The 20,068-nt window shown below is 36.1% G+C and overlaps 1 protein-coding gene across 2 annotated transcripts in view; it reads left to right on the top strand.

Moving 5' to 3' along the window:
* LOC149781978 (exosome complex component 10-like) overlaps positions 1-19,733 on the top strand; it is a 65,104-nt gene extending 45,371 nt beyond the window's left edge. For both annotated transcript variants that reach the window (XM_089936164.1, XM_089936163.1), the window contains 6 exons: positions 868-927; positions 3,539-3,626; positions 8,943-9,016; positions 12,265-12,469; positions 13,085-13,152; positions 17,369-19,733. In XM_089936164.1, coding sequence (XP_089792290.1) covers positions 868-927; positions 3,539-3,626; positions 8,943-9,016; positions 12,265-12,469; positions 13,085-13,152; positions 17,369-17,464 — 591 coding nt within the window. In that variant the 3' untranslated portion in view covers positions 17,465-19,733. The remainder of the gene's footprint in view (positions 1-867; positions 928-3,538; positions 3,627-8,942; positions 9,017-12,264; positions 12,470-13,084; positions 13,153-17,368) is intronic.
* The last annotated feature ends 335 nt before the right edge of the window (positions 19,734-20,068 follow it).

Raw genomic sequence — 20,068 nt, 5'->3', positions numbered from 1 at the left:
ATGCACCTTGCTGCAGGAAAGACTGTTGATAAATTAGAAGACTCCTGAAGTATCAAATTAGCATTTTTCCTGACAATGTACTTCATGCGGACAGAGATGATGTGCAATGGCACCTTATTTCCCAGCTAAAAGACCCAATAACTGAAAGATATATATTTCCTCTTCTTTGTCAGGTTATGAAAGGAATATTGGTTCTTTACCATCCTAATGCTGACTGTGGGAGATTGTTCAGTATTGTTAACAAAAATAAAACTGGAATTCAGATCCAGGCTCTGCAACCCAGCACTTAGTGCTCTACTGGTGTGTAAAACATTTATAGTCTCAGCTGGTACAAAGTGTTTTGAAATGCAATATGAGAGTCTGTTGCTTTTTAATGCTCAAAGTGCTGTATATGAAAACTTGAAGCAGTAATTGATGTTAAAAGACCAGAGGGGTAAATAAATCATTTTGTACATGTGCTGATTGAATTTTATTGTGTTATATGTGGATTACTCTTTTTCTGCTTGGAATACTCTTTTTGTCCACTTGTATTACACTTTTTCCTCGCCAGGGGTTGGCATGTTTGCTGTTTATGGGTTGTAAATTGTTGAGTTAGCTGTGTATGGGTTGTAAATTATCGAGTTGTTTATGGATTGTAAAGATTTCCATCATATGGATAAAAGCGGTATTGTGACATTATAAAAAAGTCATGTTACATCATTTAAAGTGAAACATGTATGCACTCACACTGTAATGTTCATTTCATTACCCTTTCTCTCTCTCTCTCTCTCCTGTTTGTTACAACTCCAATGAAATATATATTTGGTTTAAATTTCTAAAATGTATACCCTATTTTAAATCTAATAATTGTTACTTCTTAATTTCCAGTTTTTGCTGCCAGAGGACTTCGAGTCGTCTGATGTACAAGGAGATACTAATTTAAATAAGGTTTGTTTTTAATACATTACACCCTCATAAAAACTTTTAAAACACTCACTGAAGTAACTAATCATATGTGTTCATTGATGAGAGATGTCTGTACCAGTCAGTTGAATGACATCAACAAAATGAGGGGTAGTTTTTATACCAGTCAGTGGTCACTTGAATGCCATCAGCGAAATGAGGGATAGTTTTGTATACCACTTAGTGGTCACTTGAATGACATCAACAAAATGAGGGGTAGTTTTATACCAGTCAGTTTTCACTTGAATGACATCAACAAAAATAAGGGGTAATTGTATACCAGTCATTGGTCACTTGAAAGCATCAGCAAGATGAGGGGTAGTTTTTATACCAGTCAGTGGTCACTTGAATGACATCAGTATTGTGAGGGTTAGTTGTATACCTGTCAGTGGTCACTATAATGACATCAACAAAATGAGGGGTAGTTTTATACCAGTCAGTGGTCACTTGAATGACATAAAAAAAAAGAGGGGGACCAGTCAGTGAGTCACTTGAATGACATCAACAAAATGAGGGTTAGTTGTATACCTGTCAGTGGTCACTATAATGACATCAACAAAATGAGGGGTAGTTTTATACCAGTCAGTGGTCACTTGAATGACATCAAAAAAAAGAAGGGGGCCAGTCAGTGGGTCACTTGAATGACATCAACAAAATGAGGGGTAGTTCTATACCAGTCAGTGGTCACTTGAATGACATCAACAAAATGAGGGGTAGTTCTATACCAGTCAGGTGTCACTTGAATGACATCAAAAAAAAGAAGGGGACCAGTCAGTGGGTCACTTGAATGACATCAACAAAATGAGGGGTAGTTCTATACCAGTCAGTGGTCACTTGAATGACATCAACAAAACGAGGGGTAGTTGTATACCAGTCAGTGGTCACTTGAATGACATCAAAAAAAAGAGGGGGACCAGTCAGTGGGTCACTTGAATGACATCAACAAAATGAGGGGTAGTTCTATACCAGTCAGTGGTCACTTGAATGACATCAACAAAACGAGGGGTAGTTGTATACCAGTCAGTGGTCACTTGAATGACATCAAAAAAAAGAGGGGGACCAGTCAGTGGGTCACTTGAATGACATCAACAAAATGAGGGGTAGTTCTATACTAGTCAGTGGTCACTTGAATGACATCAGTATTGTGAGGGTTAGTTGTATACCTGTCAGTGGTCACTATAATGACATCAACAAAATGAGGGGTAGTTCTATACCAGTCAGTGGTCACTTGAATGACATCAAAAAAAAGAGGGGGACCAGTCAGTGGGTCACTTGAATGACATCAACAAAATGAGGGGTAGTTCTATACCAGTCAGTGGTCACTTGAATGACATCAACAAAATGAGGGGTAGTTGTATACCAGTCAGTGGTCACTTGAATGACATCAAAAAAAAGAGGGGGACCAGTCAGTGGGTCACTTGAATGACATCAACAAAATGAGGGTTAGTTGTATACCTGTCAGTGGTCACTATAATGACATCAACAAAATGAGGGGTAGTTGTATACCAGTCAGTGGTCACTTGAATGACATCAACAAAATGAGGGGTAGTTGTATACCAGTCAGTGGTCACTTGAATGACATCAACAAAATGAGGGGTAGTTGTACACCAGTCAGTGGTCACATTAGTCAAAGAGTGCTACATGTGTACATATGGTATGGTCCCCAACATCATCAACATTTTGGGCAAGTTTAAATCTGTCTATTTGGAAAAGATTTGTATTAGATCATAGTAAAATATATAAAATTGGCATGATATAAATGATGGGAGATTGTTTACATTGGGCAGTGTTCTTACAACTATGCAAGTCTGCTGAGTGAAATGGTTAAGTTACATAAGCCAAGTGAGCAATATCAGGTTTATTGGGTCTCAGGTTTGGAATGGGGAAGATGCAGTGATGTTAAACTATGTATGTGACATGGTAATAGGTGTCTGCCATCTTTCGGGTAAACTTTCCTTAGTATTGTTAGTGGCAGGAATAGTAATCAGTCTGACCATCCCACATCATGGATATTGGGATTCCGTTGGGTCTTTATTTCATCAGACCAGCTGTTGTGACTAGCTGACATGTAAAACCATAGTCCAGTAGCCCAAAGTATTGCACATGCTAGGGACTTAGGAGATTGGTAATTTGCTAAAGTGCTATATATTATAAAATAGGACCTTAGAAATACAATATTATTTAGTGTGTCAGATATATGCTGCACAGTTAAACAAATTATGTTACTTTTCTTTAGCATGCATTATCTATCTCTGTCTATCTGTCTATCCATCCATCCATCCATCCATCTAAAATTTAAACATCTTTCACTTGTATCTCGTATTTGATCTTGTAGTAATATATGTTGTTTATGTTTATTTGTAAGGCTTTGTATTCCAAAAGTTGTTTTCTGGTTCTTTTCCTTTACATGTTTAGAAATTACCTTTGTATCAACACCATATATCCAATATTGTGCTGCACTGTCTTTAACCCCATATGTATGTATGTAAGTATGTATGTACATCCTTTCACACACACACACATAGTTATTTGTGATGGAAGTAATTATGAAAACTATTTCATGTGAAAATTAATAATTTCACATTCATACTTGCAGCAGCAAGAAAGATTCTGGCTGCTTAGAGGTTCAAGTGTCAAAAGAAAAGAAACAGAGGATAAATCAGACAGTTCAGAAACACCATCAGGTAATTTATTTCCATAAAGCATACAAGTTATTCAGGCAGAAATATTTATTAGCTGCTCATCAAAGGTTGATAGTTTTCTCTTGGTTAGCTTGGTTCTTTGATTTCTTCAATCTTAAAAGCTCAGATCACCAGCTAGTAGAATTGTCACCCGCACATCACGAGCTAGTAGAATTGCCACCCGCACATCACCAGCTAGTAGAATTGCCACCCACACATCACCAGCTAGTAGAATTGCCACCCACACATCACCAGCTAGTAGAATCGCCACCCACACATCCAGCTAGTAGAATTACCACCCGCACATCACCAGCTAGTAGAATTGCCACCCGCACATCACCAGCTAGTAGAATTGCCACCTGCACATCACCAGCTAGTAGAATTGCCACCCACACATCACCAGCTAGTAGAATTGCCACCCGCACATCACCAGCTAGTAGAATTGCCACCCACACATCACCAGCTAGTAGAATTGCCACCTGCATATCACCAGCTAGTAGAATTGCCACCCGCACATCACCAGCTACCCAAAGATTAATAGCATGTTGGGAATATCAATTTTAATCTGTTTGGAGATATTTTCTATGTTCTGCACGTCTTTTTTTGCACATGGTAATGCCCCCTCCCCACCCCCTTCCTGAATGAATTCATTTAATTATCACTGTCACTAAGTTATGTCATAAAAACCCTGGTACTGGTGAGCAACAACCAGGAAGATTATACGTTTGAAATGGTTTATCATTGAAATAAACATGTTCAGTTGCGTTTCAGTGAAAATGTTAAAATTAGAGGCATGAAAATAAAATATTTCAAAGAAGAAACCTTTTATCACCTATAATTGTATAAAAACAACAAATTAATATTTAGATAAAGCCTTTATGGGACTATTTCAATTTCTCCTTCAAATACTTCCCAAATCACATGAACATCAGGAAAATAAACTCCACTACCTCCTGAATCCATCCCATGTCAAAAATATATCTTTTACATTTGGATACATTTAATTTCTCCTTCAAATACTTCCCAAATCACATGAACATTTGGAAAATAAACTCCACTACCTCCCGAATCCATCCTATGTAAAAATTTTATCTTTAGCATTTGTATATATTATAGGGAAGAAACTCTAACCCATTAGTTACCCTTATCACCACTAGGTGGCTTCCCATCAACTGGATGTTTACAAGCTCTAAGGTTTTGCTGATGCTATGAATATAGAACAGGAAGGCCTCCCATAACCCTTGAATATCATTGTGGATCATCATGGATGCACTATCAGTCAGTTCAGAAGGGTTTGGGGCCTATGCCTAACCTCCTAGATATTGAATGTCAAAACTGCAAACTGATTCTAACAGCCCTTTCACGTGTGACAAGTCCTGGGTAAACACACTGCTCAGTCTGGTGATAGACATTCCCAGAAAAATCCCGATGATGCAAAACCTGCACAAAAAGTGCAAGTCTCAGGTGGTTCATTCCTGCCCTAGACATCTCCTTAACACCTGGCTGTCGTGTTGGCATAGCTTTGTGAAGAAAGGAATTTCGTCATTCAGTTGTGGAAAGAATCTCACAAGTCGAGGAGGCATTTTGAAGGCTTATGAGGGAAAGTGACTTTTTCAAAGACTTGTGCAAAGGTAAAAATCCTGAGTACAATCCTGCAGTTGGCTAACTTGTTTCTCTGGCATTTTGAAGAGAAAGAATTGGTTCTGATTGCTATCCATAATGTCCGACACTTTCAGTCACGATGGTAGAAGAGTTATTGGTCATAACAAAGATCTATCCGATGTGCTACCCAATTTCAAGTTCAACATGCCATAATCTCTCACCCTGTTTCCGGAATGGAATCTTTCATGGGTTATGTTTTCTCTCTTTGATCGTGATGCCTGTCCATGCCCCCAAGCATTACTTGAAGGACATGGGGAAAAGTTCTGGTGAAGAATGTCTTTTGGTGAAGAACAATATAGAGAATATAACTGCTTAATCCCTAGTTTGATGTGTACAGCAATGTGCTCTGAAGCCTCATGACCATGAGATTAGAGCAGATTATGCAGGCCTTGTATTCAAACTCGACATTTTGATCTGAGACATTATAGAGCTCATGGCTGGCATACACAGTTGACTTCATTGACTTTTTATCTTTTTGACCTAGAATTAAATCTGATAGGCCTGTGGACAAGATGACTGCCAAAACTATTTGATGTTATCACCTTATTTGCACATATTAAGTTCTTTTGCTGGAGTTGCCCAAAAATTTTATTGGTAGGAAGAATTCATTATTAGTAAACATCTGGATGATGGTTAACCACCTGGTGGTGGTGGTAAGGTGAGGTAATGTGTAAGAGTTTCTTCCCTTTGGCTATATGGTATAGATGGAGTCGACTTTTAAGGAGGGCTGATTCATGGGATAGTGGAGTTTACTTATCTAACATTGGGTAAGTATTCTTGTAGAAAGTTTTCAAAGTATAAATGGTCTTATCATGAATATCTAGAAATTTCTTTTAGCCAGTAACTTTGGGGAACTCTCTGTTTCCCCCACAAATGCCACTATTGTCAAATATGCCCACTTATACATTTTTTAAATTAAAAAAGACCTTTAAACAACTTATTTTCAAAATATGCTCAGCATAATTTGGCCAAGTTTGAAGTATCCTTGCATTGATGACTTTCAAATTTTTACAAATGGTTCTGATTTGCCTTCAGATATGGATGCCATTACTAAAAATATAAAATTAGATTGAAAGAATTATGGCATAAATGGATTTTCAGTTTGTACAAGTGATGCTGAACTACCTTTAAAATATGGCTTCCATTGCAAAAAAATGTAAAGAAAAATGAAACATTATCTCAGTAAGCTGCTCAGCAGAATTTGACAAATTTTGACAGGAAACATCCTGATGTAAAGACCTTTTAAAAATATTCAACAAATGTGATCATTTGCCATCAAACATGGGTGTAGATGAAAAAAGAGAAAACCTTGAAGCAATTGTTTTCATATGAAGTCAGCAACATTGAAAGACATTTCTACCATAAACATTATCATGACCCAGATTTTTTGGTCATCACTGCTTTCGTATTTATCTCTTTGGAAGAGGTCAGGCATGTGAGCAATCTCAGGTTGACATGGGCCTCTTGTAACTTAGTAATATGGTAACAAAATAAAGGACAACACATTGAGAATAGGACATTGTATTGACAATAAACATGTTGCAAGATGTTGCAGTTTGAATATGTCACTGATTTGTTAAATCAATTTGGTCTTGTAGAACTGATCATCTTTTTACTGAGATCTTCACCTTGGATGTCGTCCTGACCAAAGCTGCTAGAAATATAATTGCTGTTCTATTCCTGTATAATTTGTGCCCCCCCCCCATAAATGATGATTTAGGTGAATAAAAGGGCACAAAATCACACTGACAAATATAGTAACTACTTTAATTTTTTTTTTTTTTAGGAATGATGAATTTATTTTACTTTTGTTCCTTATTAATCAAGCATAACAAACCTTGCATTTTTAAAACCCGTCTTCCTACCATATAATTTTAGCTGAGTATATCCATTTTCAGGGATCAATAAATTCCCATGTCCACTTATTTTAAAAAATTGTGGGTAAGGAAGAGCGGATTGCTTGCATCTGATCATTTTCTTCTGGCAGAATGGTGCTGCTAAAAATCTATACCCTACCTCACGTGCGGCTGTTAGCCTACCTCACATGTGGCCGTTAGCCTACCTCACATGTGGCTGTTAGCCTACCTCACATGCAGCTGTTATCTTACCTGGGACTGCTCCAGTGGCCTAGTGGTTAGAGCGTCTGCCTCGGATGCGGTAGGTCGTGGGTTCGATTCCCGCCAGAGTCATACCAAAGACTTACAAAAGTGGTACTAACAGCTGCCTCACTTAGCACTCAGCATTAAGAGGTCAGTGTTAGGACTGGTTAGCCTGGTGTCAGGATAATGTGACTAGGTTGGACATCATGCTACATGTCTTTCGCATGATGCCCCAGTGCTAGAAATCACTATAAACTGTCACATTGCAGACATCTTAGCGATATGACGGAAAAATTGTTAAAGCTGCATTTAAAAAAATCCAAATCCAAAAATCTTACCTGTGTGTTGCTTTTGTCCTACATGATATATGGCTGTTATCCTACCTCACATGTGGCCATTATCCTTCATTGCCTATGACTGTTATGGCACACATGTCTTTTAAATGATGGCACAATTGCATTTTGGCTTATACATTGCTACACATATTTTTATGAGATCGTCACACACGTGTTCATATTGTCTGCTATTTTTTTGTTGGTTCCAGATGTATCCCAGAGTTTTTGCCATAATTTCAAGTTTTCAGATAATTTTTAAGTTCGATGTGAACCAAATACTATATGAACCTTCCAAAGGTTCAGAAATGTTAAATAGATAATTTGTATTATCAGTGCTTTGTGGGTGCTCACCAGTTATTATGTACTTTTGAGAGAGTAATTTGTGTAAGGTGAAGTTGTTTGCATTTAAAACATGCACAATGGAGAGAATGTTGGCATACCTCTATGCTACATTAATGTAATGTGGATGATATTTCTTTAGATATTGTACTTTTGGAAAGTGTATATGATCTAAGCACACTGCTAACTAAATTGACTGCTCCTTGTGCTAAAAAATCGGCTGAATTAGTCTAAAGTACACTATCCATAGCAGCTATTAAAATAGGGAAAATGAATTTTGCCAGACTAGACAATACCAGCTTCTGAAAATGCAATGAATGAATTACCAAATATATAAAATGTAAAAAAGTTATTGGCTCTTTTTTTATACAATTTACCTCTGAAGTTCAGGAAGTGAAAATGACCAAGTAGAGCTAGCACTTTTTTGAAAGGTGCACATCTGGAGTAAGGCCAAGCTGTATGCTCTATATCCCACATTACACCCATCAATCATAAACCAAAATAAAGGGAATTAAAAGTTCTTTGAATTTTACCTAAGATATACAAGGTCTTTTTTAAATACCCAGTATAACCAGTATAAAATTTCTAACCCTATGCAAAATACGAAACTGTAGAGCGCCACCTTTAACCTCACTACTTTTTCTCCATGTTTTGTTTTAAACCAATAGTTTTCATCATGGTTATTTGAGGAAATGAATGAACCATGTTTACTGATGTATAATATGAAAGTCACACCCTTGGATAAATTATAATCCTGTAAAATAGAATCATAGATTCTATTATTTCCTAAGCCAATAACACAAAGTTATTGTTGCATTAATGTCCTGGAAGACGAAAAGCACTTTGAAAATCATTTAAACCTGATAATTATTTTTTTCCCACAGAACCTGCTGCCAAAAGACCCAAAGAAGAGCTTCCCACCGATAATGATCATGCAGAAACTCCATTACGATTCCAGGTAGGCATAAATAATAGATGAATAGAAATATCATCCAAAGGTCAGAATTTTTTGCATATGATTCAGTCAAAAGTGTCAGCATTTCTCTTTGGGTATGATTGGTATATCTCACATGACTTTCTCACATGTGCAAACTGTATCAGTTGTAGAAATAAGAAAAAAGGTATTAAATTTCTGCTGGCTGCATCAATAGCCTCATCAGTATTGTAGAAATTATTTGTGAAAATTTATGCTGTTATTCAACACACTTGATACCACTTTTCAATGGGAAAAAAAATAGTTTTATTGGTTCATATATTTCGACCAGCCTTTTAGCACACAACAATTCTAGGTAGAATAAACCTGAGAAAATAATTGCGTATTTCAATTAATAAACTTCCTTCCTTTTCAAAACTGCAGTTTTATGCACTAGACATGTACTCAGCATTTCAGCAACCCTGGGTCACTCTTTTGAGTGGTGCCCAGGGATCAAGAAAGTATAGTACACAGCAGAACATTGAAAGACAGAACATAAATTGTTGATGTAATCCATTTGATGAAAATTGAAATAAACCAAAATGTATGATGCAGCAGGTGGACATTTAATTTGAAAAATGGATAAAATATCTGGTTGCATTTAAGAGTTCTTAAATTAGTGCTTTGTAAATCAGTGAAAAGTTAGTTTTACCCATTTTTATATGCCTGTCTCATGCCAGTTTTATTATGTGACACTTTTGTCCATACATCTGTTAACATTTGCTTTTTTTAACGTTGTGACAGTTGGAGATTTTCATTCAACTTTGCCAAGTATTTATCATGACACAACAGTATGTTGTCAACCATAGCCACACACCCTGCCTAAAGATCAAGATCTCAGCAAGGAAAAATCTAATTCTGTGACTTGCATCTCTGACAACACATTTGAACCACTTGATTGTGTGTCAGGTACCATAGTCTTGCAGGACACTGAAGGTCACTGCAAAGGAAAATGTAATTTTTTTACTTGTGTCCTTACGTGGAGCATCATTTTTGAACCACTGAAAATTACTGTGTGAAGATGGTGCATTGCATACCTCAGCCTCAAAGTTAGACTGTGACTCTGACTTCAACATTGCCTGCATATAACTTTTGAACCAGTCAAAATACTGTAATGAACTTTAACCATTTATATACCATTACTAGACAGATCAAGGTCAAGGTCACAGCAAGTGAAGCTATAAGTCATGCTTGTGTAGCTATAAGTATTAAACCATTGGAAGATATTTTAATGAAATTTTCTAATTATCTATATATTTTGACAGTATCTTTGATATTTAGTCATACCCAGTGCATCAAGGTCAAGGTCATGCCAAGCAATAATGTAAGTGGGTGGTCTGTTTTCTTATCCAGGCTGTTACTAGTTAATTCCTCTTGATGAAACTTTACCCATGTCTTCTTATTGTACATTAGCCATATCTCTACCTCAGAGGTCAAGGTCATTAGTGGGGAAAGGCCCTAAGATGAGTGAACCATTTGCGGTGCTCTTTGTACTCAAGGTCTTTTAACCCTACCTCTCATTAGTAAGATCAATAAGAGTTAAAAGTTTTGTCACAGTCGTATTCTCTCATGAAACAAAAACTTTCATAAAATAGAATTTAAACAAATGTTACTCACAAAATAATAGACTTTATAATCTGACCTTATGTCTTACTGAGATGACTCTTAAATTGTGGATTTACAACAAAATACAAAAGTGTGAATGTTGCCATAAAATCTGGCTATTGGTTTGCTTGGGTTTTGGTCTGAATTAGAGTATTTTTATTAGATTCATTGGAGTTGGCTAGGGAACCAGACCAACTTTACATTGCCATATCACTGCTCTGGTGGCCTGGTGGTTAGAGCATCTGCCTAGGATGCAGGTGGTTGTGGGTTCGATCCCCGGCCGAGTCATACCAAAGACTTATAAAAATGGTACTAACAGCTGCCTCGCTAGGCACTCAGCATAAGAGAGGTTAGTGTTAGAACTGGTCGGCCTGGTGTCAGGATAATGTGACTGGGTGGGACATCATGCTATATGTCAGCGGCATGATACCCCAGTGCTAGACATCACTTTAAACTGCCACACTGCAGACATCAGTATGGCTGGAAAATTGTTAAAGCTATGTTAAAAATCTAAGTCACACTCACATTACCATATCAGATGCTCTAATCTGCATGTGTTTTCAAGCAAAACACCTGCATAATCAAGCTTTTACATTTATGCTATGAAAGGGACAATCCTGCCTCAGAAAGGAATATTCAGATATTTGGTTTATGTTTGGAAAAAAATGCAAAAGGCAAGAATTAGATTATTTTTAATATCCAATTGAGTATTGCTAACATTGGGAGAGCTGATTGTCACTGGCATGTTTTTCAAGTTGACCATAGCAGTGCATAATTACATTACACCTTACTGAAAATTAGTCAGACTTAAAGAAGACTATCAACTGATGTACTGATATGGTCTACATAGAACTGGCAGTTAAGAACAATATTGAGTTTGATACAAAGTCTTACCAAAGACATAAAAATGGCACTAGAAGCTGCTTTTCTTGGCACTCAGCATACAAGGCTGGTGTTAGGACTGGTTGGACATTTGTCAGGATGAAGCGACTGGGTGGGACATGATGCCACATGTCTGCAGCATGATGCTTCAGTGCTAGACATCACTATAAACTGCCACACTGCAGTCATTGACTGAATTTTTTTTAAAGCTACATTACAGATCAAACTCACATACACACATACACAGAATAATATATGGTACAGTTTAATTGATATCTAGTTAATGCACTTGATTTATTATTTTCAGAAAAATTTACTGGTGTTAAAATTTGATTTTTGCAACAGGAAAAATTATCAAAAATGTAATCAAAAAATAATCTGTACAAAAAGACTGAAGCAACAGAAATATTGTCTTTATGGATCATACAGACTGAATACACATCACTTCCATCTCACCTATGTCTACACAGGTTCGGGTCTTGGGCTCTGCCATTGTGCGTATTTGGAAAAGCTTGCCAGTAGCTTCCCACGGGTTGGTGGTTTCTTGCTGGGTTTTCCTGGGTTGTTCCTCCACCAGTTATACTGGCCACCATGTTTAGCTTATCTTGTGCTTAAAAATGGCATTAAACTCACAACAACAACAACAACAAAATATTACAGACAATAACAAAGATTAATATGGATAACCTTGATTATTTTCATATATATCTTGTTCATGGGTTATCATACCAGATAAATATTTTCAGATGCCAAGCAAAAAGAAGATAAAATTGAAACTGAAAAACCAAGTTGCAGAAAATACAACAGAGACCACAACAAAAACAGAGGTATCAGTTGATGAAATGGAGCCAAAGAAAAAGAAAAAGAAGAAAGCAAATGATAATGCTGAGGAAGATGAAACAGGATTTGTTCCCTATAACTACACACAAGCAAAAGAGAAACTAGTTAAAGGTTTGTAGATAATTAAACCATCATGCATAAGGTATTAAAGATTTCCATTTCACTATTAAATAATCATATTAAATAATTTTGTTTTGTTATGAAATAGAATCTAATTTCATGATTCTGTCTCACCATTAATTAGTCCCATTTCATGATTTTGTCTCACAGTTAATTACAGTCCTATTTAATGATTACTGGCTGTACTCCAAATATATCATGATTGTGTATTATCAAAGAAAAATATTTTACTTAAAAATTGGTTTCTTTCGAGTCTTTATCTTTTTAACTCAAACTGATGTTACCAGAAACACGTTACAATTAACATTTTTGAGGCATACATCAGTACACAATATGTCAAATACAGCATTTAGTCACTCAGCTAAAAAGTCTGTCATAGTTGGGTTAAATGCGTTTTGTAATCCTTTTATGTAGCCCCTTAGCTTTTTTTTGGTAGACACTCCCTTTTTGTATTTTAGAACTATGGGAAGAAAATTATGTATCTTCATTATAGTCTCCTTATAAATTTTAAAGTTTTAAAGATTTAGGCTCTTTGAAATCAGCAAATTTTCATTTATAATAAATCTTTAAGTAATTAATTGGATGATTTTGTTTTATTTTTTGCAGCATCAAATGACAAGCCAGTTGTTTACTTTGATCCAATGAAAGAAATGAAGTCTAGAAAGGGCAAGAATGTAAATATCTTTGGATGTTATTGCAAAATGAATCCTGTGTGTGTCTAGAGAGGCACAGACTTATAGAAAGAGAGCATGTATTAGAATTATGAGAGTGTGTGCATGTAGACTTGAAAGCAATTAGACCAAGCCCTGCAATGAATGTGGAGTGTTACCCCTACCTTTCCATCCTTCCGTCTATCTGACACACTTTGGTCAATTGTTACATTTAGATCATTGAGGCCAGAGGGTCATGCAGCTGTATGCACATATACATCCAAGCCTTGAGATAAAGGAGGTCTGTAATCTGTGTGTCTTGTTTCTGTCTTTGGACAAGTTCTGTGTTTATTCCAGCTTAAAGTGCACGATTGGCTTGTGGGGTCATGCAACATTTCGTAAGAACAACACTCCCATTAATCATTGGTTATGTAGATTTGTAGCCTTTCGTGAAACTTTTTTAAAAGTCAGTTTGGTATTGAAGTCAGATATTGCAAAAGAAGGAATAGTATGGTATTAGTGTACCATAGAGTCATAGGGTAAATAGGAATCCTTATGTCTGTTCATCTATAGAGGATAGAGTCAAGGGTATGTCGGAATCCTCATGTATGTCCATCTGTCCTATCCATTTAGAGAAGACAGAGTCAGGGGTATAAGGAATCCTCATTTCTGTCCATCTGTCCTGTATATATAGAGGATAGAGTCATGGGGTATATAGGAATCCTCATGTCTGTCCATTTGTCCTGTCTATTGATAGAGGATAGAGTCATGTAGTATATAGGAATCCTCATTTCTGTCCATCTGTCCTATCTATATAGAGGATAGAGTCATTTGGTATATAGGAATCGTCATATCTGTCCTGTCTGTATAGAGGATAGAGTCATGGGGTATATAGGAACAGACATCTGTCCTCTCCGTCTCTTGAGGATAGAGTCAGGGATATATAGGAATCCTCATATGTGTTAGTCTGTTGTGTCTATTGATATAGGATAGAGTCAGTGTATATAGGATGGATTGTCATGAAACTTTGTACAGGTTGTGGTGATCACCTGAAGATACACACACAGACAGATCACTTTTCTTGCACAATATTTAGAATTATTGCTTATAATCTTGTGTTATCAATGAAACATAGTAAATGTTATGGATCACCATGGAACACGGTAAATGTTATGGATCATCATGAAACATGGTAAATGTTATGTTTTTCATCTGAAGATGTGCATACAACAAAAATCACTTTGCACCGTCAATTTTCTTGGAGATGTTATCCTACTTGTCTGCAGCTGTATTCAGTGTATGACCGAATCTTGTGAATGCAACTATTCTCAAAATTTCTACACATTATGGGCATCATCTGAAGATGTGCATTTCAACAAATCACTGTGCCCAAATGGTTTATTTTGGTTAGAGTTATTTCCCTTTCATACTTACTGGTATTACCCTTCATTGTCTTGCAGCTGAATTCAATGTATGATAAAAACTTGTGAGCACAACTAGTCATACAGATTTCAGCGGATGGTCATGGAACTTAGGAAATGGTATTGAGATCATTTGTTGAGGTCCTTATCAAGAAGTAACTTTGCTCCTGTGATTTTTAACTCTACTAAGCATAGGCCAGAAGAGCTTATTGGCTGGCCTGTTGTCTGTCTATCCATTTGTTTATTTAACTACTGCTCCTGAACTACTTTGAGGATTGCTATGAAACTACACACATTCATCGCATAATTGGTCCTAATAAAAATGGTGCCGCTTAGTTCATATGGCAACAACAATGGCCAGCTTGAAAATCTTGCTGTCTTTTTGAATGGACATTCATACTGACATATGATTTTTACCAGAAGACTTCTTGTCATGTAAGGCTGGTCCCAAATAAAAATGGTACTGATCTGACTGCCAGTATGGCTGCCTGTATGGCCATCTTGAAAATCTTAATATTGCTTCCCTGTATTGATTGATGGTCATATTTACATGGCATTTTCACCAAAAGACTTCTTATGATGTCTAGTTGGTCCAGGATGAAAATGATGCCAATCTAACGTATAATAAGGCCACTTTGGTGGTCATCTTGATAATCTTGTTGCTGCATGTCCTTTGTCATATCGACTTAATATTTTCTCTGGAAGACTTCTTATGACATCTGGTTGGTCATAAATGAAAATGGTGCCAGTCTAACATTAAAAAAGGGCCATTTTGATGGTCACATGAAAATTTTGTTATCACTACTCTTTTTAAATCACAGGTTGTACCAGAATATGGTTTTCACTAAAAGACTGTTCATGATGTCTAGTTGATCCTAAATAAGTATATGTTAAACAGTATTAACCAACGGTCAACAGAAAGAAATTTCAAGACTAAATTTACAACTGTTGTTGGGACTAGAGAAAGAACAGAAAAGATATTTGTGACCTCTGAAAGCTTGAATATATAATATATGTCTTTACATCCTTTTAGAACTAATTTGGTTATAATTTGAGACATTTATAATTATGACTTATGGAAGGGGATGTGGACACCAAAACAAGAAAGAGTTACTCCAGATAATCAGTTTATAACCTTAATAATCAATCCTCCAATTTTCCAATATACTGTTTTGATTGTTATACTACCCACCACAATAAAATGTTACAATAATACCCAGTAACAATACGGTTTTCAAATGATACTATGTTTGCTGGTTACAATACCATATTCAAATCTTATGTTGTTAATTAGTTACTGTATGATAATCAGCTGCTATATCTTGGACTCTATTTACTTATGAAAATTAATATATGAAAGTATCGCACTGAGAATGACTTAACCATACCAAAACCTAGTCACTTTGGCCTTGTTTTCATGCTTTTGCGACTTGTTTTTTTCAGCAGTTTGTTTGTTATGCCCTCTGTCTTTTGGAACCCTATTTCACCAACACACATGACAACTGGTATAAACTTAAAAACAGTAATATAATATTACAAAAACTTGGTCAGAGTGACCTAATTTTAATTCTTGGATCACTGGGATTTTCAGCCACATGTTTATTACAACCTCAATATCTTGGTCCCATTCTCACGTACACTTTTGAAAAGTGGAATATGAACGCATCTCAAGGAGAGTAAGTCAGTCTTATCAAAACTAGGTCACTATAATTTAATTTTCAGGCTTGAGTGACTGGTATTTTCTTACATACTAGTCTGTATATTGTCATCTACTCCATGTGTGATGCTGTTCACAAGATGATTTATGTTTACAAATTCATACCAAGGTCAGATGTTTTTTTTGTGTATATACCCAACAAGTGCCTACACAGAGAAGTATTAACACTTTTGACACTACAGACTGGTAAAGCAGTCCAGGAACAATAATTCATTTGCATACTGTTTAGATACATTTGGACTTTAAAGTAGGTTCTTTACAAGAAATGGCGGTTTTCCGATCTATAAATGGAAATCTTCAAGTCGCTTAAGTACATCCAAAATGGTAGACTCGTCTGACGATGAATCAGAGTTATCTGGGAACTGAATAATTGAAAATATTGGCAGTTTTGATCTTGTAAAGATAAATCAAGAAAAGAGGGAGTGTATACAATAAGAATGGTGTGATAGTGTTGGTGATAGTGATGACGATGAGGAATTTGAAGGTTTTGAACTCTCCGATGTGTATGAGACACCTTAATTTTGTGATTGGACAAAATCTCCATCGGGACATAATATTCACACATTTTTCGAACATGTAGGTCCAACACAAGTATTTGATGGCTCAAATTTCTCATATTCAGGTAACTCAGTCATTTTTTTTGTTCTTTTCCTTTTGTTTCATTCTAAAATTATGATTTAATTGTGCCTTTTCAAAACTAGGGCATGTCTTGGCTACTGGGGAAAAATCAGTTTCTCTCATTGTGACAACAGTCCTGTGTTGTAGCAACACCTATTTTGGCAACAGCTTGCATATTTGTGGTGACTCGGTAGCAGTGTTACAAGCTTTGCTGCTCTCTCTCTCTCTTTCTCTCTCTCTCTCTCTCACCTCCCCATATCATCATTCAGTCATTATTTTACTTTGTTTACACTGTTGTGTTCAGAACCAGCCTTATGTTTAAACACTTTGTATGCAAGGGAAGGGCTAGAGCTAAGTGTTTAGAACTTACAACCCAACTACTTTAAAACCAAATGTTATGTGCATAAAATATTGTATGTTCAAAGAAAAAGGCCACATAAGTTGATATAAAGGAAACTAAGGCTTTGTTCTGTTATCTTTCCAGGTGTCCAGACCAAATTTTGGTGGAAAGAGAGGCAAAAAAAGTTACACTTTTGGAAAAGGAGAGAAGAAAGACAAAACACAATGGCCTAAAACTTGAATAATAAAGCGATTTTATTGAATGGATCCAAACTCTCTTAAACAAAGACAAGAACCTACAATACACCGAACATCTATTATTTACATTGCAGCAGTGCATAGCAATCTTTTTAGAGAAAAAATAATCTGTGATGCTTGCAAATGAATATTGAGTGCTGAATATCAAGCCTACTTAAATACACATTTTTTATTGAGTCTTTTGTCTAGCTTATCACAGTCCAATGTATCTAGACCAGTTCATATTCCCACAAATATATTTAGGTACAAGACCTAGAATAGTGCAGTGACAACAATCCTCTTTTCACTTCTGCAATCTAGAGTTCCATTCCTTGTAATGACATTTATAAAGGTGGGGCCCTGGCTATCAGAATGGTATAAAGCTGCCATCTCACTTCTGTCTGCATAGGTTCAGGTCTTGGGCTAAGCAAATGAGGGTGTATGAGAAAGCTTGTATTCAGCCTAAGTGGGTATATGAGAAAACTTGCCAATAACTTCCCATGTGTCAGAGGTTCTTGCTAAGGTTTTTCTGGTTTCTTTACAGTTATAATGTCCGCCATTTGTAGCCTAGCATGCAGAAAAAGGGTGATACACACACAACAATAACAATAGTTGTAAAGGTACATGTTCTGTCCAGGAGGTTGGTAGCAACACAGAAAGTTTAATATCGCTGTGCCACCTAGGGTCCTGAAATATTTTTAGATATTGGTTGCTGCCTTGGGTGCCATAAAGATACAAAGCTGTGCTCATAGTCATTTTAAATTCCAATACCTATTTATGTAACGGTAACAGTCATATGCTAACTGTAGATAACAGTACATGATAAACCTGCTGATGATAAAGAACCAGTCAGTTTAATACTATGCCTGAAACCTGCATTCAAATAGCGTTACTTGTCATTATGAGATATTGACGTACACTAGGCTTGAAACCTGCATTCAAATTCAAATGCAACATTAATGTATATGCATATCAGAGATCGGTGATTTTGTATATTTTCTCAAGTTTCCTCCAGTAATGATGGCATCTCATTCCAGTGTTATGAAATGAAGTCATTATAATTAATGCAGATGCAAAAAATATTAAAGTTTAGACCATGAAAGTTTGGGTTCATAATTTTATGAACTATTTGGATACCAGCAAATAGACAAGGTGCCAGCTATGTGCATCAAGCTTTTCTAAGTCACAACACCACTATAGCTTCAATATTTGTGTAAATTTGCATTCACAGTTGACATCCATCATTGATGTTAAGGTGAACAATGTCAGCCTTAATTGTCTCTTATTGATTTAAGTATTTTTCATTTCCTTATATTTCTAAAATCCCTTCATGGATTTTCTTTACATGAAAATCACACAAAAATCATTATGAAGCTATTAAAGACAATTCATTCTGTAACTTGTTGGCAAAACCAAGGTCACACTTTTAATATCACTGCTTTGATTGTATTCTTGTCACACAGGCCCAGGTCTTTTTGTTCTAAAATAGTAATGAATTTCCTGAAAGAAGTCCAACCTGAGATTTCATTTTGTTCTCGAAGCAGACTGAAATAATTCATTCATTTAGCAGAACCAAGCGAATAAATTTGAAAATAAAAGCCTGTTCTGTTTCTATTCCTATATGCAGATAATATTTAATAAATGTATGGTATATGCACACTTTTATGTCGAGTCCAACTGCAAACAACATAGACCCTGATCTGCTATTGTATAATGTGCCAGAAGCTTAGGATGTGTGTTCTACTGATTACAATCTGCAGAAACCAGAACTGTACATTATTTGACAGCAGATCTCGGTCTGTGCTGTTTGTAGTTGAAATAGACTTACAAGTATACATGTTAAATATGACTAACATATTGACCGCTCCAGTGGCATAGTGGTTAGAATGGCTGCCTTGGAAGCAGGAGGTCATGGGTTCGAACCCCGTCTGAATCATACCAGAGACTTACAAAAATGATACTAACAGCTGCCTCGCTAGGTACTCAGCATTTAGAGGTTAGTGTTAAGACTGGTTGGCTTGGTATCAGGATAATGTAACTGGGTGTGACATCATGCTGCAGACATGTACTGCCACACTGCAGACATCTTAGCGATATAACTGAAACATTGTTAAAGCTACATTAAAAATGCTGATCACACACACACACACTAACATATTACCAAACAGCAAACCTTTGTGTTAAAAGAACTACCAACTGGAGGCAATTTGGTGAATGAATGTGATTCATAGGCTGAATTCTTAAATAAACAAGATCCCTATGGCAAAATTTTATGTATTATTAGTCATTTTTATTTACTGTAACCAAATAAAGGTGTCATCGGTTAGGTTTCAATAAAGATAAGATAATAATTTAGTTAATTTAATATAGATAAAAGCATAAAAAAAATACTTGTGAACTTTATTGCAGACCTGTTTACCTGTCCGTATTTTATCAGTACGGTCATACGGTCATTGATCTGAAAATACGATTTGAGGATGCATTTATTTATTAATTTGTTTAATTAATTTTTAAATGGTTTTTATTCCATTTTGTTTTGTTTTATCGTCCCTTCAATCTGCGCCCGTGTCCGCAGTCTGCGCCACATCACTGATTTTAACATTTTCAA

This window comes from Sinohyriopsis cumingii, chromosome 15 (assembly GCF_028554795.1).
Source record: "Sinohyriopsis cumingii isolate HCF-2022 chromosome 15, ASM2855479v2, whole genome shotgun sequence".
Classification (NCBI taxonomy): Eukaryota; Metazoa; Mollusca; class Bivalvia; order Unionida; family Unionidae; genus Sinohyriopsis; species Sinohyriopsis cumingii.
Note: the sequence above shows the minus strand (reverse complement) of the source record. Positions and strands in the feature narration are given on the sequence as shown.